General features: G+C 48.1%; 1 protein-coding gene across 1 annotated transcript in view; it reads left to right on the forward strand.

The window, feature by feature from the left end:
• Nucleotides 1–16,602, forward strand: part of dzank1 (double zinc ribbon and ankyrin repeat domains 1) — a gene marked incomplete at its 5' end in the record, with an annotated part of 42,680 nt that overhangs the window by 12,521 nt on the left and 13,557 nt on the right. The window contains 7 exons of the mRNA XM_079219853.1: nucleotides 2,040–2,277; nucleotides 2,391–2,494; nucleotides 2,704–2,787; nucleotides 2,872–2,953; nucleotides 10,728–10,768; nucleotides 10,896–10,979; nucleotides 11,110–11,237. Coding sequence (XP_079075979.1) covers nucleotides 2,040–2,277; nucleotides 2,391–2,494; nucleotides 2,704–2,787; nucleotides 2,872–2,953; nucleotides 10,728–10,768; nucleotides 10,896–10,979; nucleotides 11,110–11,237 — 761 coding nt within the window. The remainder of the gene's footprint in view (nucleotides 1–2,039; nucleotides 2,278–2,390; nucleotides 2,495–2,703; nucleotides 2,788–2,871; nucleotides 2,954–10,727; nucleotides 10,769–10,895; nucleotides 10,980–11,109; nucleotides 11,238–16,602) is intronic.

Below are 16,602 nucleotides of genomic sequence, written 5' to 3' on the forward strand. Positions count from 1 at the left end.
TCACCGCCACTACCAGGTACGCGTCACCGCCACTACCAGGTACGCTTCACCGCCACTACCAGGTACGCGTCACCGCCACTACCAGGTACGCGTCACCGCCACTATCAGGTACGCTTCACCGCCACTATCAGGTACGCGTCACCGCCACTATCAGGTACGCGTCACCGCCACTACCAGGTACGCGTCACCGCCACTACCAGGTACGCTTCACCGCCACTACCAGGTACGCGTCACCGCCACTACCAGGTACGCGTCACCGCCACTACCAGGTACGCGTCACCGCCACTATCAGGTACGCGTCACCGCCAATACCAGGTACGCTTCACCGCCACTACCAGGTTCGCTTCACCGCCACTACCAGGTACGCTTCACCGCCACTATCAGGTACGCGTCACCGCCACTACCAGGTGCGCGTCACCGCCACTATCAGGTACGCGTCACCGCCACTACCAGGTACGCTTCACCGCCACTATCAGGTACGCGTCACCGCCACTACCAGGTACGCGTCACCGCCACTACCAGGTACGCGTCACCGCCACTATCAGGTACGCGTCACCGCCAATACCAGGTACGCTTCACCGCCACTACCAGGTTCGCTTCACCGCCACTACCAGGTACGCGTCACCGCCACTACCAGGTACGCGTCACCGCCACTACCAGGTACGCTTCACCGCCACTATCAGGTACGCGTCACCGCCACTATCAGGTACGTGTCACCGCCACTACCAGGTACGCGTCACCGCCACTATCAGGAACGCGCCACTACCAGGTACGCTTCACCGCCACTACCAGGTACGCGTCACCGCCACTATCAGGTACGCGTCACCGCCACTACCAGGTACGCTTCACCGCCACTATCAGGTACGCGTCACCGCCACTACCAGGTACGCGTCACCGCCACTACCAGGTACACGTCACCGCCACTACCAGGTACACTTCACCACCACTATCAGGTACGCTTCACCGCCACTATCAGGTACGCGTCACCACCACTACCAGGTACACTTCACCGCCACTACCAGGTACGCGTCACCGCCACTACCAGGTACACTTCACCGCCACTACCAGGTACGCTTCACCACCACTATCAGGTACGCGTCACCGCCACTATCAGGTACACTTCACCGCCACTATCAGGTACGCGTCACCGCCACTATCAGGTACGCGTCACCGCCACTATCAGGTACGCGTCACCGCCACTATCAGGTACACTTCACCGCCACTATCAGGTACGCGTCACCGCCACTATCAGGTACACTTCACCGCCACTATCAGGTACGCGTCACCGCCACTCTCAGGTACACTTCACCGCCACTATCAGGTACGCGTCACCGCCACTATCAGGTACGCGTCACCGCCACTATCAGGTACGCGTCACCACCACTACCAGGTACGCTTCACCACCACTACCAGGTACACGTCACCGCCACTATCAGGTACGCGTCACCGCCACTATCAGGTACGCGTCACCACCACTACCAGGTACACGTCACCGCCACTATCAGGTACGCGTCACCGCCACTATCAGGTACGCGTCACCACCACTACCAGGTACGCGTCACCGCCAATATCAGGTACGCGTCACCGCCACTATCAGGTACGCATCACCGCCACTATCAGGTACGCATCACCGCCACTATCAGGTACGCGTCACCACCACTACCAGGTACACGTCACCGCCGCCCACCAGGTACGCTTCACCGCCACAACCAGGTACGCTTCACCGCCACAACCAGGTACGCTTCACCACCACTATCAGGTACGCGTCACCGCCACTATCAGGTACGCGTCACCACCACTACCAGGTACGCGTCACCACCACTATCAGGTACACTTCACCGCCACTATCAGGTACGCGTCACCACCACTATCAGGTACACTTCACCGCCACTATCAGGTACGCGTCACCACCACTACCAGGTACACGTCACCGCCGCCCACCAGGTACGCGTCACCACCACTACCAGGTACGCTGCAGCGCCGACATCATGTGGCTCTGAATACAAAACATGACACAAAGACTGTTCTCCACCTGTGAGCAGGCTTCAGCTCCAATTTCCCATGATGCCACCTGGCAAGCCACGCCCTCCTCCGGACCGACTCTCAGCACAAAGTCGGCCACGCCCACTGTTGAGCAGTTCACTCAGACTGTTGGACTCTATTACCCATCAGCCACTGGGCTTCAGCGGAAGGAAACACAGAGGAAGCTTCAACTCAGTAAGCAACCGGCGCCCAGAGATCACCAACCGCTGCTGACCGCCATCAGCCCTGGGCGAGGTAAAGTACTACTACAAGTACTATTAGTATTGTACCTCTACCAGGACTGATAGGAGGACTGAGCTCCCGTAGAGGAGGCGGTCTGCTGGACTGAAACCCGTCCGTGTCCTCAGGTTTCTGGAGGAAGCAGCTGGATCACCTGTGTGCTCACCTGAGGAGCTATGCTCAGAACAACGGCCCCTTCAGGACTCTGCTGGGAGAGCCTCGACTGGGCCGGGTACACCTCACCTGTACAGCTCAACCTACAGGTGTACAGGTGTACAGCTCAACCTGTACACCTGTACACCTGTACAGCTCAACCTGTACACCTGTTCACCTGTACAGCTCAACCTGTACACCTGTACAGATCACCTGTACAGCGACCTCACCTGACCAGGTGAAGGCTGCGCTTTACTTCCCGTGTGCGTTGTGTCCCCGTCTCTTCAGATGGTTTCTGCTGTGATTCAGGAAGATCGTTACGAAGTCAGTGTGACCGTCAGCTTCGTGTCGGCCGGACGAGGAGAACGTCAGGTGTGTTCTTCTCAAAACACGGCACCCGGGGAACCGACTCGTCGTGTTCCACGAGACAAGGACGGTGACTGTGTTTGTTCTCAGGTGGATCCAACAGGTGAAGGACCTGCAGGTCGGACTGAGACTCTGAGCAGCGTGACGGAGCGATGTGCTGACAGCCACCTCAGTGAGAACCACCTCTTTACCTTCATTAAGAACCACCTCTTTACCTTCATTATGAACCACCTCTTTACCTTCATTGAGAACCACCTCTTTACCTTCATTAAGAACCACCTCTTTACCTTCATTACCTTCATTAAGAACCACCTCTTTACCTTCATTATGAACCACCCCTTTACCTTCATTGAGAACCACCTCTTTACCTTCATTACCTTCATTAAGAACCACCTCTTTACCTTCATTAAGAACCACCTCTTTACCTTCATTATGAACCACCCCTTTACCTCCCCTAGGCTCCTCCGTGACACTTGGCACACATTAACATTACGCACGACTGGAAAAAGCGGCCCCGTTTCGGGGCTTCCTAACGGACGTGTAGGAACACTTTAAAAATAAGCGGGTTTCGCGGAGGGCCAGTTCGACCCTTCGACTTCGGGACGGTCAAACGCCGGGCAAATCGGACCGGCGGAGAGCGCGTGGCGATTTTTCAAAGTGCGGTCGGAAAATTGCAATCTCGCTCCCTGCCACCAGGGGGCGAGGGCTAAAAGACAATTGGGAACAAAACTGACACTCGGGCAATGACAGTTGGCAACAAAAATGACACTCTGGGTAGCCTGCCCTTAATTGTCAGTTTTGTTCCCAATTGCCACGTGACAAATGGGAACAAAAATGACAAATGGGATTTGGCAATTGGGAACAAAACTGTCATTCGGGGTCGCCTGCCCTCAATTGTCAGTTTTGTTCCCAATTGCCATGTGACAAATGGGAACAAAAATGACAAATGGGACTGACAAATGGGCACAAAAGTGACAATCGATGGCAATGGCCGGCGGGTCGCGCGCAAACATTTTAAAGCGCCGCATCTCCTCCGCCGTTCCTCGTACAGCGTCGAGACGTAGATATCTCGGACCAGCGTTAAATTGTAAAAAATGGATAAAAAAAATGCAATAGACAATTAGAATAAAATTCGGCCCACATTAATTTAGTCTAAATGTCATTTTGTAAGGAATCGATGCTCCTTATAATTCAAAAAATGACAATTCGACTACATTAACATGGGCAAAATAGTTAGTCTAATTGTCACAGTCAGTGACAATTAGACTAAGTATTCGGCCCATGTTAATGTTGTCTAATTGTCATTTTGTAAGGAATCGATGCTCCTTGTAATTCAAAAAATGACAATTCGACTACATTAACATGGGCAAAATAGCTAGTCTAATTGTCAGTCAGTGACAATTAGACTAAGTATTCGGCCCATGTTAATGTTGTCGAATTGTCATTTTGTAAGGAATCGATGATCCTTATAATTCAAAAAATGACAATTCGACTACATTAACATGGGCAAAATAGTTAGTCTAATTGTCAGTGGTCATTGACAATTAGGCTAAGTATTCGGCCCATGTTAATGTTGTCTGATTGTCATTTTGTAAGGAGTCGATGATCCTTATAATTCAAAAAATGACAATTCGACTACATTAACATGGGCAAAATAGTTAGTCTAATTGTCAGTCAGTGACAATTAGACTAAGTATTCGGGCCATGTTAATGTAGTCAAATTGTCATTTTGTATGGAATCAGTAACCTTTATAATTCGTGAAAAAAAAATTCAACAGTATTTTAATTGAAATGAATTACTTTAAAACCACTTAGAGATGTGGATTCTTTTCCTAAATTAAGAGGGGCTTCTCAACATAGACAGCATCCAATCTGGGACCGATAGCTGTAGTTGACATCTGGAAAAGTTACACAATGAGACATAGATATCTCGAATCAGCGTTAAATGGCGACCATTTCGGACCCAATACCTCAGGAACCATCTAAAAAACATACACTTGGACTTTGCCACGTGTGGCCGAATTTTCACGGAATCAATGATCCTGATGATTCAAAAAATGACAATTCGACTACATTAACATGGGCCGAATACTTAGTCTAATTGTCAGTGGCAATTGACAATTAGACTAAGTATTCGGCCCATGTTAATGTAGTCGAATTGTCATTTTGTAAGGAATCGATGATCCTTATAATTCAAAAAATGACAATTCGACTACATTAACATGGGCAAAATAGTTAGTCTAATTGTCAGTGGCCATTGACAATTAGACTAAGTATTCGGCCCATGTTAATGTTGTTGAATTGTCATTTTGTAAGGAATCGATGATCCTTATAATTCAAAAAAATGACAATTCGACTACATTAACATGGGCAAAATAGTTAGTCTAATTGTCAGTGGCCATTGACAATTAGACTAAGTATTCGGCCCATGTTAATGTTGTCGAATTGTCATTTTGTAAGGAATCGATGATCCTTATAATTCAAACAATGACAATTCGACTACATTAACATGGGCAAAAATAGTTAGTCTAATTGTCAGTGGCCATTGACAATTAGACTAAGCATTCGGCCCATGTTAATGTTGTCTGTCATTTTGTAAGGAATCGATGATCCTTATAATTCAAAAAATGACAATTCGACTACATTAACATGGGCCGAATACTTAGTCTAATTGTCAGTGGCCATTGACAATTAGACTAAGTATTTGGCCCATGTTAATGTTGTCTAATTGTCATTTTGTAAGGAATCGATGATCCTTATAATTAAAAAAATGACAATTCAACAGTCTTTTAATTCAAATTAATTACTTTAAAACCACTTAGAGATGTGGATTCTTTTCCTAAATTAAGAGGGGCTTCTCAACATACATACCCTCAAATCTGGGGCCAAAAGCTGCAAGTTAAAGGGTCGAAAGTCCAATGTGTAAAAAGTGACAAAAATAACCATATATTTGTGCTTTTTTTGGTTATCTAGGACCCTCAGAGCCCTGCTGATCTAAGTCCCAGGCCCCTGGTTATCTAGAACCTCAGAGCCCTGGTGATCTAAGTCCCAAGCCCCTGTTTTTTTTCTAAATGCCCATAGCCCTGGTAATCTAAGTCCCAGGCCCCTGGTTATCTAAGAACCTCAGAGCCCTGATGATCTAAGTCCCAAGCCCCTGTTTTTTTCTAAGTGCCCAGAGCCCTGGTAATCTAAGTCACAAGCCCCTGGTTATCTAAGACCCTCAGAGCCCTGGTTATCTAAGACCCAGACCAGGTCTGCTAAGTCTGGTCCTACAGGGGCTCCTGATGACTCAGCTGCACCCAGCCAAGGAGGACTTGGTCTGGGTACAGGTCTGGACCTGCACAGGGGTCCTGTTCACTTTGGTGGGACCCCTGGACCAGGTCTGCCAAGTACCTCATAAAGGTCTTGGTCCTACAGGGGCTCCTGATGACTCAGCTGCACCCAGACAAGGAGCACTAAGTCTGGGTACAGGTCTGGACCTGCACGGGGGTCTACACAATGCTACACAATGAGACATAGATATCTCGAATCAGCGTTTAATGGCGGACATTTTGGACCCAATACCTCACGAACAATCTAAAAAACACACACTTTGACTTTATTGTTTATTGTTGAATTTTCAAATCAATGATCCTTATAATTCAAAAAGTGACAATTCGACTACATTAACATGGGCCGAATACTTAGTCTAATTGTCAGTGGCCATTGACAATTAGACTAAGTATTTGGCCCATGTTAATGTTGTCGAATTGTCATTTTGTAAGGAATCGATGATCCTTATAATTCAAAAAATGACAATTCGACTACATTAACATGGGCTCAATAGTTAGTCTAATTGTCACAGTCAGTGATCCTTATAATTCAAAAAATGACAATTCGACTACATTAACATGGACAAAATAGATAGTCTAATTGTCACAGTCAGTGATCCTTATAATTCAAAAAATGACAATTCGACTACATTAACATGGGCAAAATAGTTAGTCTAATTGTCACAGTCAGTGATCCTTATAAATCAAAAAATGACAATTCGACTACATTAACATGGGCAAAATAGTTAGTCTAATTGTCAGTCAGTGACAATTAGACTAAGTATTCGGCCCATGTTAATGTTGTCGAATTGTCATTTTGTAAGGAATCAGTAATCTTCATAATTCGTAAAAAAGACAATTCAACAGTCTTTTAATTCAAATTAATTACTTTAAAACCACTTAGAGATGTGGATTCTTTTCCTAAATTAAGAGGGGCTTCTCAACATACATTCCCTCAAATTTGGGGCCAAAAGCTGCAAGGCCTCCAAAACAGTCACAACGTGTGACCTTTGACCCCAATTCCTTCTGTTTTTTGACAAGTGTAAAAATTGCAATAATTTCCTAAATATTAATTTTTAAACTCCCATTTTTCTCACAGACACTCAGGACAGTGCCTACAATGAGGTCATTGGGTTTGTATTGTTCAGATTGAAGGTCATTTTTTTCTAAGCATGTCAGACCTTAGCTTTCTTTTTGAAGGTGTGGCCACTATCAAATGGGTTCCAACCATGTACTTTATACCACTCTATCCCTTAGCCACGCTGCGTGGGAGTGGTTTAAAAACCCAAAAAACACCCAAATTCACACTTTCAAAGGTTAAAAACTCCCTTAGAAAAAGGTCCAAACTGCTTGAAACTTGGTGGGAACATTGCTCTGGAAGCCTTAAATGACATACTAAAAGCACAAGTCTGCAGACCCTCTAGAAAGCTAACTTCCGGTAGCAGCATGCTAGCTAGCTAAAACCAGTAGAGCATGTGACAATTAGACTAACTATTTTTCCCATGTTTATGTCGTCGAATTGTCATTTTTGAATTATAAGGATACTTGAGTCCTTACTCAAATTTAGTCTAATTGTCAGTTGAGAAATCTTGAGACCAGTCTTTTAATTCAGAAAAAATACTTTACATGAACTTAGAGATGTGCATTCTTTTCCTAAATTAAAAGGGGCTTCTCAACATAAATCCCCTGAAATTTGGGGCGAAACGCTACAAGGCAAGACCCCCTAATACAGGCCCAAAGTGTGACATTTGACCCCAATTCCCTTACATTTTGTTAATGTAAAAATTGCAATAATTCCCTAAATATTAGTATTTAAACTCCCATTTTTCTCACAGACACTCAGGACAGTGCCTACAATAAGGCCATGAGGTGAAATCTCCTCTAAAACATTCACAAGAAGGAATTGGCCTGGTGCCAAACTCCCAAAATTATGCCAATTGTCAGTGGCAAAATCTTGAAAAAGTCTTTTAATTCAAATTAATTACTTTAAAACCACTTAGAGATGTGCATTCTTTTCCTATTCAAAGAGGGGCTTCTCAACATACAGAATCTCAGATCTGGGGCCAAAAGCTGCAAGTTAAGGGCCCAAACCCGACCCTAACGACGTTGCCCTTTGATCTTTTTTGACAAGTGCAAAAATGGCCATAATCCACTAAATATTAATATCTAAGCTCCCATTTTTCTCACATACACTCATGAGAGGGCCTACAATGAGATCATGGGGTGAAATCCCCTTAAAAACAAGCAAAAGTCTTAATTGGCAGCATAAAATCCAGGATTTGGAGAGGGTCTTGGACTTAACGAACCTGAGACCACCTGAAGAGTCTGGGCCGATCGGGGCTTTTTTTGTTCTGAACGTGCTAGAGCTTAGCTTTCTTTTTGAGGTTGTAGCCACTCCCAAATGGAGTCCAACCATGCCGGATGTGGCTCCGTAACCCTTAGCATCGCTGCGTGGGAGTGGCTTAAAGAACCCCGAAAAACACCAATTTCACTCCTTCAAAGGTTCATATCTCCTCAGAGAAAGATTGAAAGTGCTTGAAACTGGATGGGTCCATTGTCCTAGAAGCCCTGAATAGGATTCTAAAAGCACAAGTCTCTAGACCCTCTAGAAAGCTAACTTCCGGTAGCAGCATGCTAGCTACTTAAAACCAACTGGCCCTAGTAGAGCGTCCTCTGTTGTCCACCGTACTCTAGTTTTTTGCAAAAAAGTGATTTTTGTGACCCTCTAGAAAGCTAACTTCCGGTAGCAGCATGCTAGCTAGCTAAAACCATTAGCGCATGTGACAATTAGACTAACTATTTTGCCCATGTTAATGTAGTCGAATTGTCATTTTTGAATTACAAGGATTCTCGATTCCTTACTCAAAATGTGCTCAATCGTCAGAAATGGTCCCATCGGCAGTCAATTTTAAGAATGGTCATAATACATCACAGATTAGTTCTAAAGACTCCAGCTTTTGCACAGACACTCTGCAAGGGGCCTACAATGAGGTCGTGGGGTTGATATTGCTCAGTTTGAAGGTCATTTTTTTCTAAACATGTCAGAGCTTAGCTTTCTTTTCCACGTTGTAGCCACTCCCAAATGGGGCCCAACCATGTTATTTATACCACGCTAGCCCTTAGCATCGCTGCGTAGGAGTGGTTTAAAAACCCCAAAAACGCCCAAATTCACACATTCAAAGGTCAAAAGCTCCCTTAGAAAAAGTTCCAAAGTGCTTGAAACTTAGTGGAACCATTGTCCTGGATGCCCTAAATGACATACTGAAAGCACAAGTCTGTAGACCCTCTAGAAAGCTAACTTCCGGTAGCAGCATGCTAGCTAGCTAAAACGAACAGATCCTTGAAGAGAGTCCTTTGTTGTCCAACGTAGCTGATTTAAAATATTAGTTTGGAATAATAGCAAATTTCCAACCTTTTCAAGCTTTTCAAGCTTTTCAAGGTCATTCAAGGACTTTCAGATGATTTGAGGAATCTTTGTTCCAATTGCCACAAATGGCCCTAAACGTCACAATGCACTCCCACATTTGCATGAAACAAAATAATTTAGTCACATTGTCAGTATCGTTCCAATCCGTCACAGAATCAATTATTTGTAAGTTGTCGCCCCCCGCAGGATTTCGTAGTTCAACACACCTTCACGCCCCAATTGTCATTCGTATGTCCATCTGCCAGTTTTGTTCCGAATTGACGCCATGTTAATTTGTTCCATTTGTCACATTTTCCCAATTGTCAAAAATCGAAGACAGCGTGTCACATTTTTGACAATTAGAACACGGCCCAATGCAAACCGACTGACAATTAGCACAAATTTTGGGTATGTTCCCTTACCTCCCTTGAGAACCACCTCTTTACCTTCATTACCTTCATTGAGAACCACCTCTTTACCTTCACTGTAACATCTCAGTGAGAACCACTTCTTTACCTTCATTCTTTCATCTCAGTGAGAACCACCTCTTTACCTTCATTAAGAACCACCTCTTTACCTTCATTAAGAACCACCTCTTTACCTTCATTGTAACATCTCAGTGAGAACCACTTCTTTACCTTCATTATGAATCACTTCATTATGAATCACTTCTTTACCTTCATTCTTACATCTCAGTGAGAACCACCTCTTTACCTTCATTAAGAACCACCTCTTTACCTTCATTGTAACATCTCAATGAGAACCACTTCTTTACCTTCACTATGAATCACTTCTTTACCTTCATTATGAATCACTTCTTTACCTTCATTCTTACATCTCAGTGAGAACCACCTCTTTACCTTCATTGAGAACCACCTCTTTACCTTCATTGTAACATCTCAGTGAGAACCACCTCTTTACCTTCATTGAGAACCACCTCTTTACCTTCATTGTAGCATCTCAGTGAGAACCACCTCTTTACCTTCATTTTTTCATCTCAGTGAGAACCACTTCTTTACCTTCATTTAGAACCACCTCTTTACCTTCATTGAGAACCACCTCTTTACCTTCATTGTAACATCTCAGTGAGAACCACCTCTTTACCTTCATTATGAACGACCTCTTTACCTTCATTGTAACATCTCAGTGAGAACCACCTCTTTACCTTCACTCTGAAACGATGCTACCGCTTCATTTAATAGACGGATGATCTGTGGTTTGTGTGACAGGAAGTGACCCCCGCCGACCGAACCCGAGCCCCAGACCTCCGGTAAGAAGCACTTCATCATGTCAGGTCTGATTGGTTCTCTTGGTTCCAGTGCCTGATGGGTTCTCCTGGTTCCAGGGCCTGATGGGTTCTCCTGGTTCCAGGGCCTGATGGGTTCTCCTGGTTGCAGGTGCGGGATGTGCAGTTGCTGAAGGAGCTGGGTCCAGGTTCAGGTCCAGGTCAGATCAGCGTCATCCAGCAGCTCCTGGATCAGGTACGAGTCTCTGCAGCCAATCGGCTCTGCGCTTTAAAGCCCGCTCTCCGATTGGTCGACGCTATCGTTGCTTTCCCGGTGGCGTGCCGTAGCTCAACACCGATTGGTCCTTCTGTTTCCTCGCCACCAGGGGGCAGACCCCTGCTGCTGCGACAGCAAAGGCCGACACGCTTTGGCGGTTGCCGCGGTGAACGGTCACCATGACGCACTTCCTGTTTTACTGCAGCGAGGCGCCGACGTGGACCAGCAGTCTGGACGGTGAGACCCGAGGTGTCCCGTCTGTCTCTCTCCCTCCATGTCCCGTCTGTCTCTCTCCCTCCATGTCCCGTCTGTCTCTGTCTCTCTCCCTCCATGTCCCGTCTGTCTCTGTCTCTCTCCCTCCATGTCCCGTCTGTCTCTGTCTCTCCCTCCATGTCCCGTCTGTCTCTCTCTCTCTCCATGTCCCGTCTCTCTCTCTCTCTCTCTCTCTCTCTCTCTCTCTCTCTCTCTCTCTCTCTCTCTCTCTCTCTCTCTCTCTCTCTCTCTCTCTCTCTCTCTCTCTCTCTCTCTCTCTCTCTCTCTCTCTCTCTCTCTCTCTCTGTCTCTCTCTCTCTCTCTCTCTCTCTCTCCATGTCCCGTCTGTCTCTCTCTCTCTCTCCATGTCCCGTCTGTCTCTCTCTCTCTCTCTCTCTCTCTCTCTCTCTCTCTCTCTCTCTCCATGTCCCGTCCGTCCGTCCGTCCGTCCGTCACTCTCTCTCTCTCTCTCTCTCGTCTCTCTCTCTCTCGTCTCTCTCTCGTCTCTCTCTCTCTCTCGTCTCTCTCTCTCTCGTCTCTCTCTCTCCCCCCCTCTTTCTCTCTCTCCCTCTCTCTCTCCCCCTCTCTCTCCCTCTCCCCCTCTCTCTCCCCCTCTCTCTTTCTCCCTCTCCCTCTCTCTCTATGTCCCGTCTGTCTCTCTGTCTCTATGTCCCGTCTGTCTCTCTGTCTCTATGTCCCGTCTGTCTCTACGTCCCGTCTGTCTCTGTCTCTCTATGTCCCGTCTGTCTCTGTCTCTCTATGTCCCGTCTGTCTCTGTCTCTCTATGTCCCGTCTGTCTCTATGTCCCGTCTGTCTCTGTCTCTATGTCCCGTCTGTCTCTCTCTCTATGTCCCGTCTGTCTCTCTATGTCCCGTCTGTCTCTATGTCCCGTCTGTCTCTATGTCCCGTCTGTCTCTATGTCTCGTCTGTCTCTGTCTCTCTCTCTATGTCCCGTCTGTCTCTATGTCCCGTCTGTCTCTGTCTCTATGTCCCGTCTGTCTCTGTCGCTATGTCCCGTCTGTCTCTGTCGCTATGTCCCGTCTGTCTCTGTCGCTATGTCCCGTCTGTCTCTGTCGCTATGTCCCGTCTGTCGCTATGTCCCGTCTGTCTCTGTCTCTCTCTCTATGTCCCGTCTGTCTCTCTCTCTCTATGTCCCGTCTGTCTCTCTCTCTCTCTCTCTCTCTATGTCCCGTCTGTCTCTGTCTCTATGTCCCGTCTGTCTCTCTCTCTGTCCCGTCTGTCTCTCTCTGTCTCTATGTCCCGTCTGTCTCTCTCTGTCTCTATGTCCCGTCTGTCTCTCTCTCTCTGTCTCTATGTCCCGTCTGTCTCTACGTCCAGTCTGTCTCTATGTCCCGTCTGTCTCTGTCTCTCTATGTCCCGTCTGTCTCTGTCTCTCTCTCTCTATGTCCCGTCTGTCTCTGTCTCTCTCTCTCTATGTCCCGTCTGTCTCTGTCTCTCTCTCTCTATGTCCCGTCTGTCTCTGTCTCTCTCTCTATGTCCCGTCTGTCTCTTTCTCTCTCTCTCTATGTCCCGTCTGTCTCTGTCTCTCTCTCTCTATGTCCCGTCTGTCTCTGTCTCTATGTCCCGTCTGTCTCTCTCTCTGTCCCGTCTGTCTCTCTCTGTCTCTATGTCCCGTCTGTCTCTCTCTGTCTCTATGTCCCGTCTGTCTCTCTCTCTCTGTCTCTATGTCCCGTCTGTCTCTACGTCCAGTCTGTCTCTATGTCCCGTCTGTCTCTGTCTCTCTATGTCCCGTCTGTCTCTGTCTCTCTATGTCCCGTCTCTCTCTATGTCCCGTCTGTCTCTGTCTTTCTATGTCCCGTCTGTCTCTGTCTCTCTATGTCCCGTCTGTCTCTCTATGTCCCGTCTGTCTCTCTATGTCCCGTCTGTCTCTCTCTCTGTCTCTACGTCCCGTCTGTCTCTACGTCCCGTCTGTCTCTGTCTCTCTATGTCCCGTCTGTCTCTCTCTGTCTCTATGTCCCGTCTGTCTCTCTCTCTCTGTCTCTATGTCCCGTCTGTCTCTACGTCCAGTCTGTCTCTATGTCCCGTCTGTCTCTGTCTCTCTATGTCCCGTCTGTCTCTGTCTCTCTATGTCCCGTCTCTCTCTATGTCCCGTCTGTCTCTGTCTTTCTATGTCCCGTCTGTCTCTGTCTCTCTATGTCCCGTCTGTCTCTCTATGTCCCGTCTGTCTCTCTATGTCCCGTCTGTCTCTCTCTCTGTCTCTACGTCCCGTCTGTCTCTACGTCCCGTCTGTCTCTGTCTCTCTATGTCCCGTCTGTCTCTGTCTCTCTATGTCCCGTCTGTCTCTGTCTCTCTATGTCCCGTCTGTCTCTGTCTCTCTATGTCCCGTCTGTCTCTCTCTCTCTATGTCCCGTCTGTCTCTCTCTCTCTATGTCCCGTCTCTCTCTACGTCCCGTCTGTCTCTGTCTTTCTATGTCCCGTCTGTCTCTGTCTCTCTATGTCCCGTCTGTCTCTCTATGTCCCGTCTGTCTCTCTCTCTGTCTCTACGTCCCGTCTGTCTCTCTCTCTGTCTCTACGTCCCGTCTGTCTCTACGTCCCGTCTGTCTCTGTCTCTCTATGTCCCGTCTGTCTCTGTCTCTCGTCTGTCTCTGTCTCTCTATGTCCCGTCTGTCTCTGTCTCTCTATGTCCCGTCTGTCTCTGTCTCTATGTCCCGTCTGTCTCTGTCTCTCTATGTCCCGTCTGTCTCTGTCTCTCTATGTCCCGTCTGTCTCTATGTCCCGTCTGTCTCTGTCTCTCTATGTCCCGTCTGTCTCTGTCTCTATGTCCCGTCTGTCTCTGTCGCTATGTCCCGTCTGTCGCTATGTCCCGTCTGTCTCTATGTCCCGTCTGTCTCTGTCTCTATGTCCCGTCTGTCTCTATGTCCCGTCTGTCTCTATGTCCCGTCTGTCTCTATGTCCCGTCTGTCTCTGTCTCTCTATGTCCCGTCTGTCTCTGTCTCTCTATGTCCCGTCTGTCTCTCTATGTCCCGTCTGTCTCTCTATGTCCCGTCTGTCTCTCTCGCTGTCTCTACGTCCCGTCTGTCTCTATGTCCCGTCTGTCTCTGTCTCTCTATGTCCCGTCTGTCTCTGTCTCTCTATGTCCCGTCTGTCTCTCTATGTCCCGTCTGTCTCTCTATGTCCCGTCTGTCTCTCTCGCTGTCTCTACGTCCCGTCTGTCTCTACGTCCCGTCTGTCTCTGTCTCTCTATGTCCCGTCTGTCTCTGTCTCTCTATGTCCCGTCTGTCTCTATGTCCCGTCTGTCTCTGTCTCTCTATGTCCCGTCTGTCTCTGTCTCTCTATGTCCCGTCTGTCTCTATGTCCCGTCTGTCTCTGTCTCTCTATGTCCCGTCTGTCTCTGTCTCTCTATGTCCCGTCTGTCTCTGTCTCTATGTCCCGTCTGTCTCTATGTCCCGTCTGTCTCTGTCTCTCTATGTCCCGTCTGTCTCTGTATGTCCCGTCTGTCTCTGTCGCTATGTCCCGTCTGTCTCTGTCGCTATGTCCCGTCTGTCTCTATGTCCCGTCTGTCTCTGTCGCTATGTCCCGTCTGTCTCTATGTCCCGTCTGTCTCTATGTCCCGTCTGTCTCTATGTCCCGTCTGTCTCTATGTCCCGTCTGTCTCTACGTCCCGTCTGTCTCTGTCTCTCTATGTCCCGTCTGTCTCTGTCTCTCTATGTCCCGTCTATCTCTATGTCCCGTCTGTCTCTGTCTCTCTATGTCCCGTCTGTCTCTGTCTCTCTATGTCCCGTCTGTCTCTATGTCCCGTCTGTCTCTGTCTCTATGTCCCGTCTGTCTCTGTCGCTATGTCCCGTCTGTCTCTGTCGCTATGTCCCGTCTGTCTCTGTCGCTATGTCCCGTCTGTCTCTGTCGCTATGTCCCGTCTGTCGCTATGTCCCGTCTGTCTCTGTCTCTCTCTCTATGTCCCGTCTGTCTCTGTCTCTCTCTCTCTATGTCCCGTCTGTCTCTCTCTCTCTCTCTCTCTCTATGTCCCGTCTGTCTCTGTCTCTATGTCCCGTCTGTCTCTCTCTCTGTCCCGTCTGTCTCTCTCTGTCTCTATGTCCCGTCTGTCTCTCTCTGTCTCTATGTCCCGTCTGTCTCTCTCTCTCTGTCTCTATGTCCCGTCTGTCTCTACGTCCAGTCTGTCTCTATGTCCCGTCTGTCTCTGTCTCTCTATGTCCCGTCTGTCTCTGTCTCTCTCTCTCTATGTCCCGTCTGTCTCTGTCTCTCTCTCTCTATGTCCCGTCTGTCTCTGTCTCTCTCTCTCTATGTCCCGTCTGTCTCTGTCTCTCTCTCTATGTCCCGTCTGTCTCTTTCTCTCTCTCTCTATGTCCCGTCTGTCTCTGTCTCTCTCTCTCTATGTCCCGTCTGTCTCTGTCTCTATGTCCCGTCTGTCTCTCTCTCTGTCCCGTCTGTCTCTCTCTGTCTCTATGTCCCGTCTGTCTCTCTCTGTCTCTATGTCCCGTCTGTCTCTCTCTCTCTGTCTCTATGTCCCGTCTGTCTCTACGTCCAGTCTGTCTCTATGTCCCGTCTGTCTCTGTCTCTCTATGTCCCGTCTGTCTCTGTCTCTCTATGTCCCGTCTCTCTCTATGTCCCGTCTGTCTCTGTCTTTCTATGTCCCGTCTGTCTCTGTCTCTCTATGTCCCGTCTGTCTCTCTATGTCCCGTCTGTCTCTCTATGTCCCGTCTGTCTCTCTCTCTGTCTCTACGTCCCGTCTGTCTCTACGTCCCGTCTGTCTCTGTCTCTCTATGTCCCGTCTGTCTCTGTCTCTCTATGTCCCGTCTGTCTCTGTCTCTCTATGTCCCGTCTGTCTCTGTCTCTCTATGTCCCGTCTGTCTCTCTCTCTCTATGTCCCGTCTGTCTCTCTCTCTCTATGTCCCGTCTCTCTCTACGTCCCGTCTGTCTCTGTCTTTCTATGTCCCGTCTGTCTCTGTCTCTCTATGTCCCGTCTGTCTCTCTATGTCCCGTCTGTCTCTCTCTCTGTCTCTACGTCCCGTCTGTCTCTCTCTCTGTCTCTACGTCCCGTCTGTCTCTACGTCCCGTCTGTCTCTGTCTCTCTATGTCCCGTCTGTCTCTGTCTCTCGTCTGTCTCTGTCTCTCTCTCTATGTCCCGTCTGTCTCTATGTCCCGTCTGTCTCTGTCTCTATGTCCCGTCTGTCTCTGTCGCTATGTCCCGTCTGTCTCTGTCGCTATGTCCCGTCTGTCTCTGTCGCTATGTCCCGTCTGTCTCTGTCGCTATGTCCCGTCTGTCGCTATGTCCCGTCTGTCTCTGTCTCTCTCTCTATGTCCCGTCTGTCTCTGTCTCTCTCTCTCTATGTCCCGTCTGTCTCTCTCTCTCTCTCTCTCTCTATGTCCCGTC

The sequence above is a fragment of the Taurulus bubalis genome, assembly GCF_910589615.1.
Source record: "Taurulus bubalis genome assembly, chromosome: 6".
In the NCBI taxonomy this organism is placed as follows: domain Eukaryota; kingdom Metazoa; phylum Chordata; class Actinopteri; order Perciformes; family Cottidae; genus Taurulus; species Taurulus bubalis.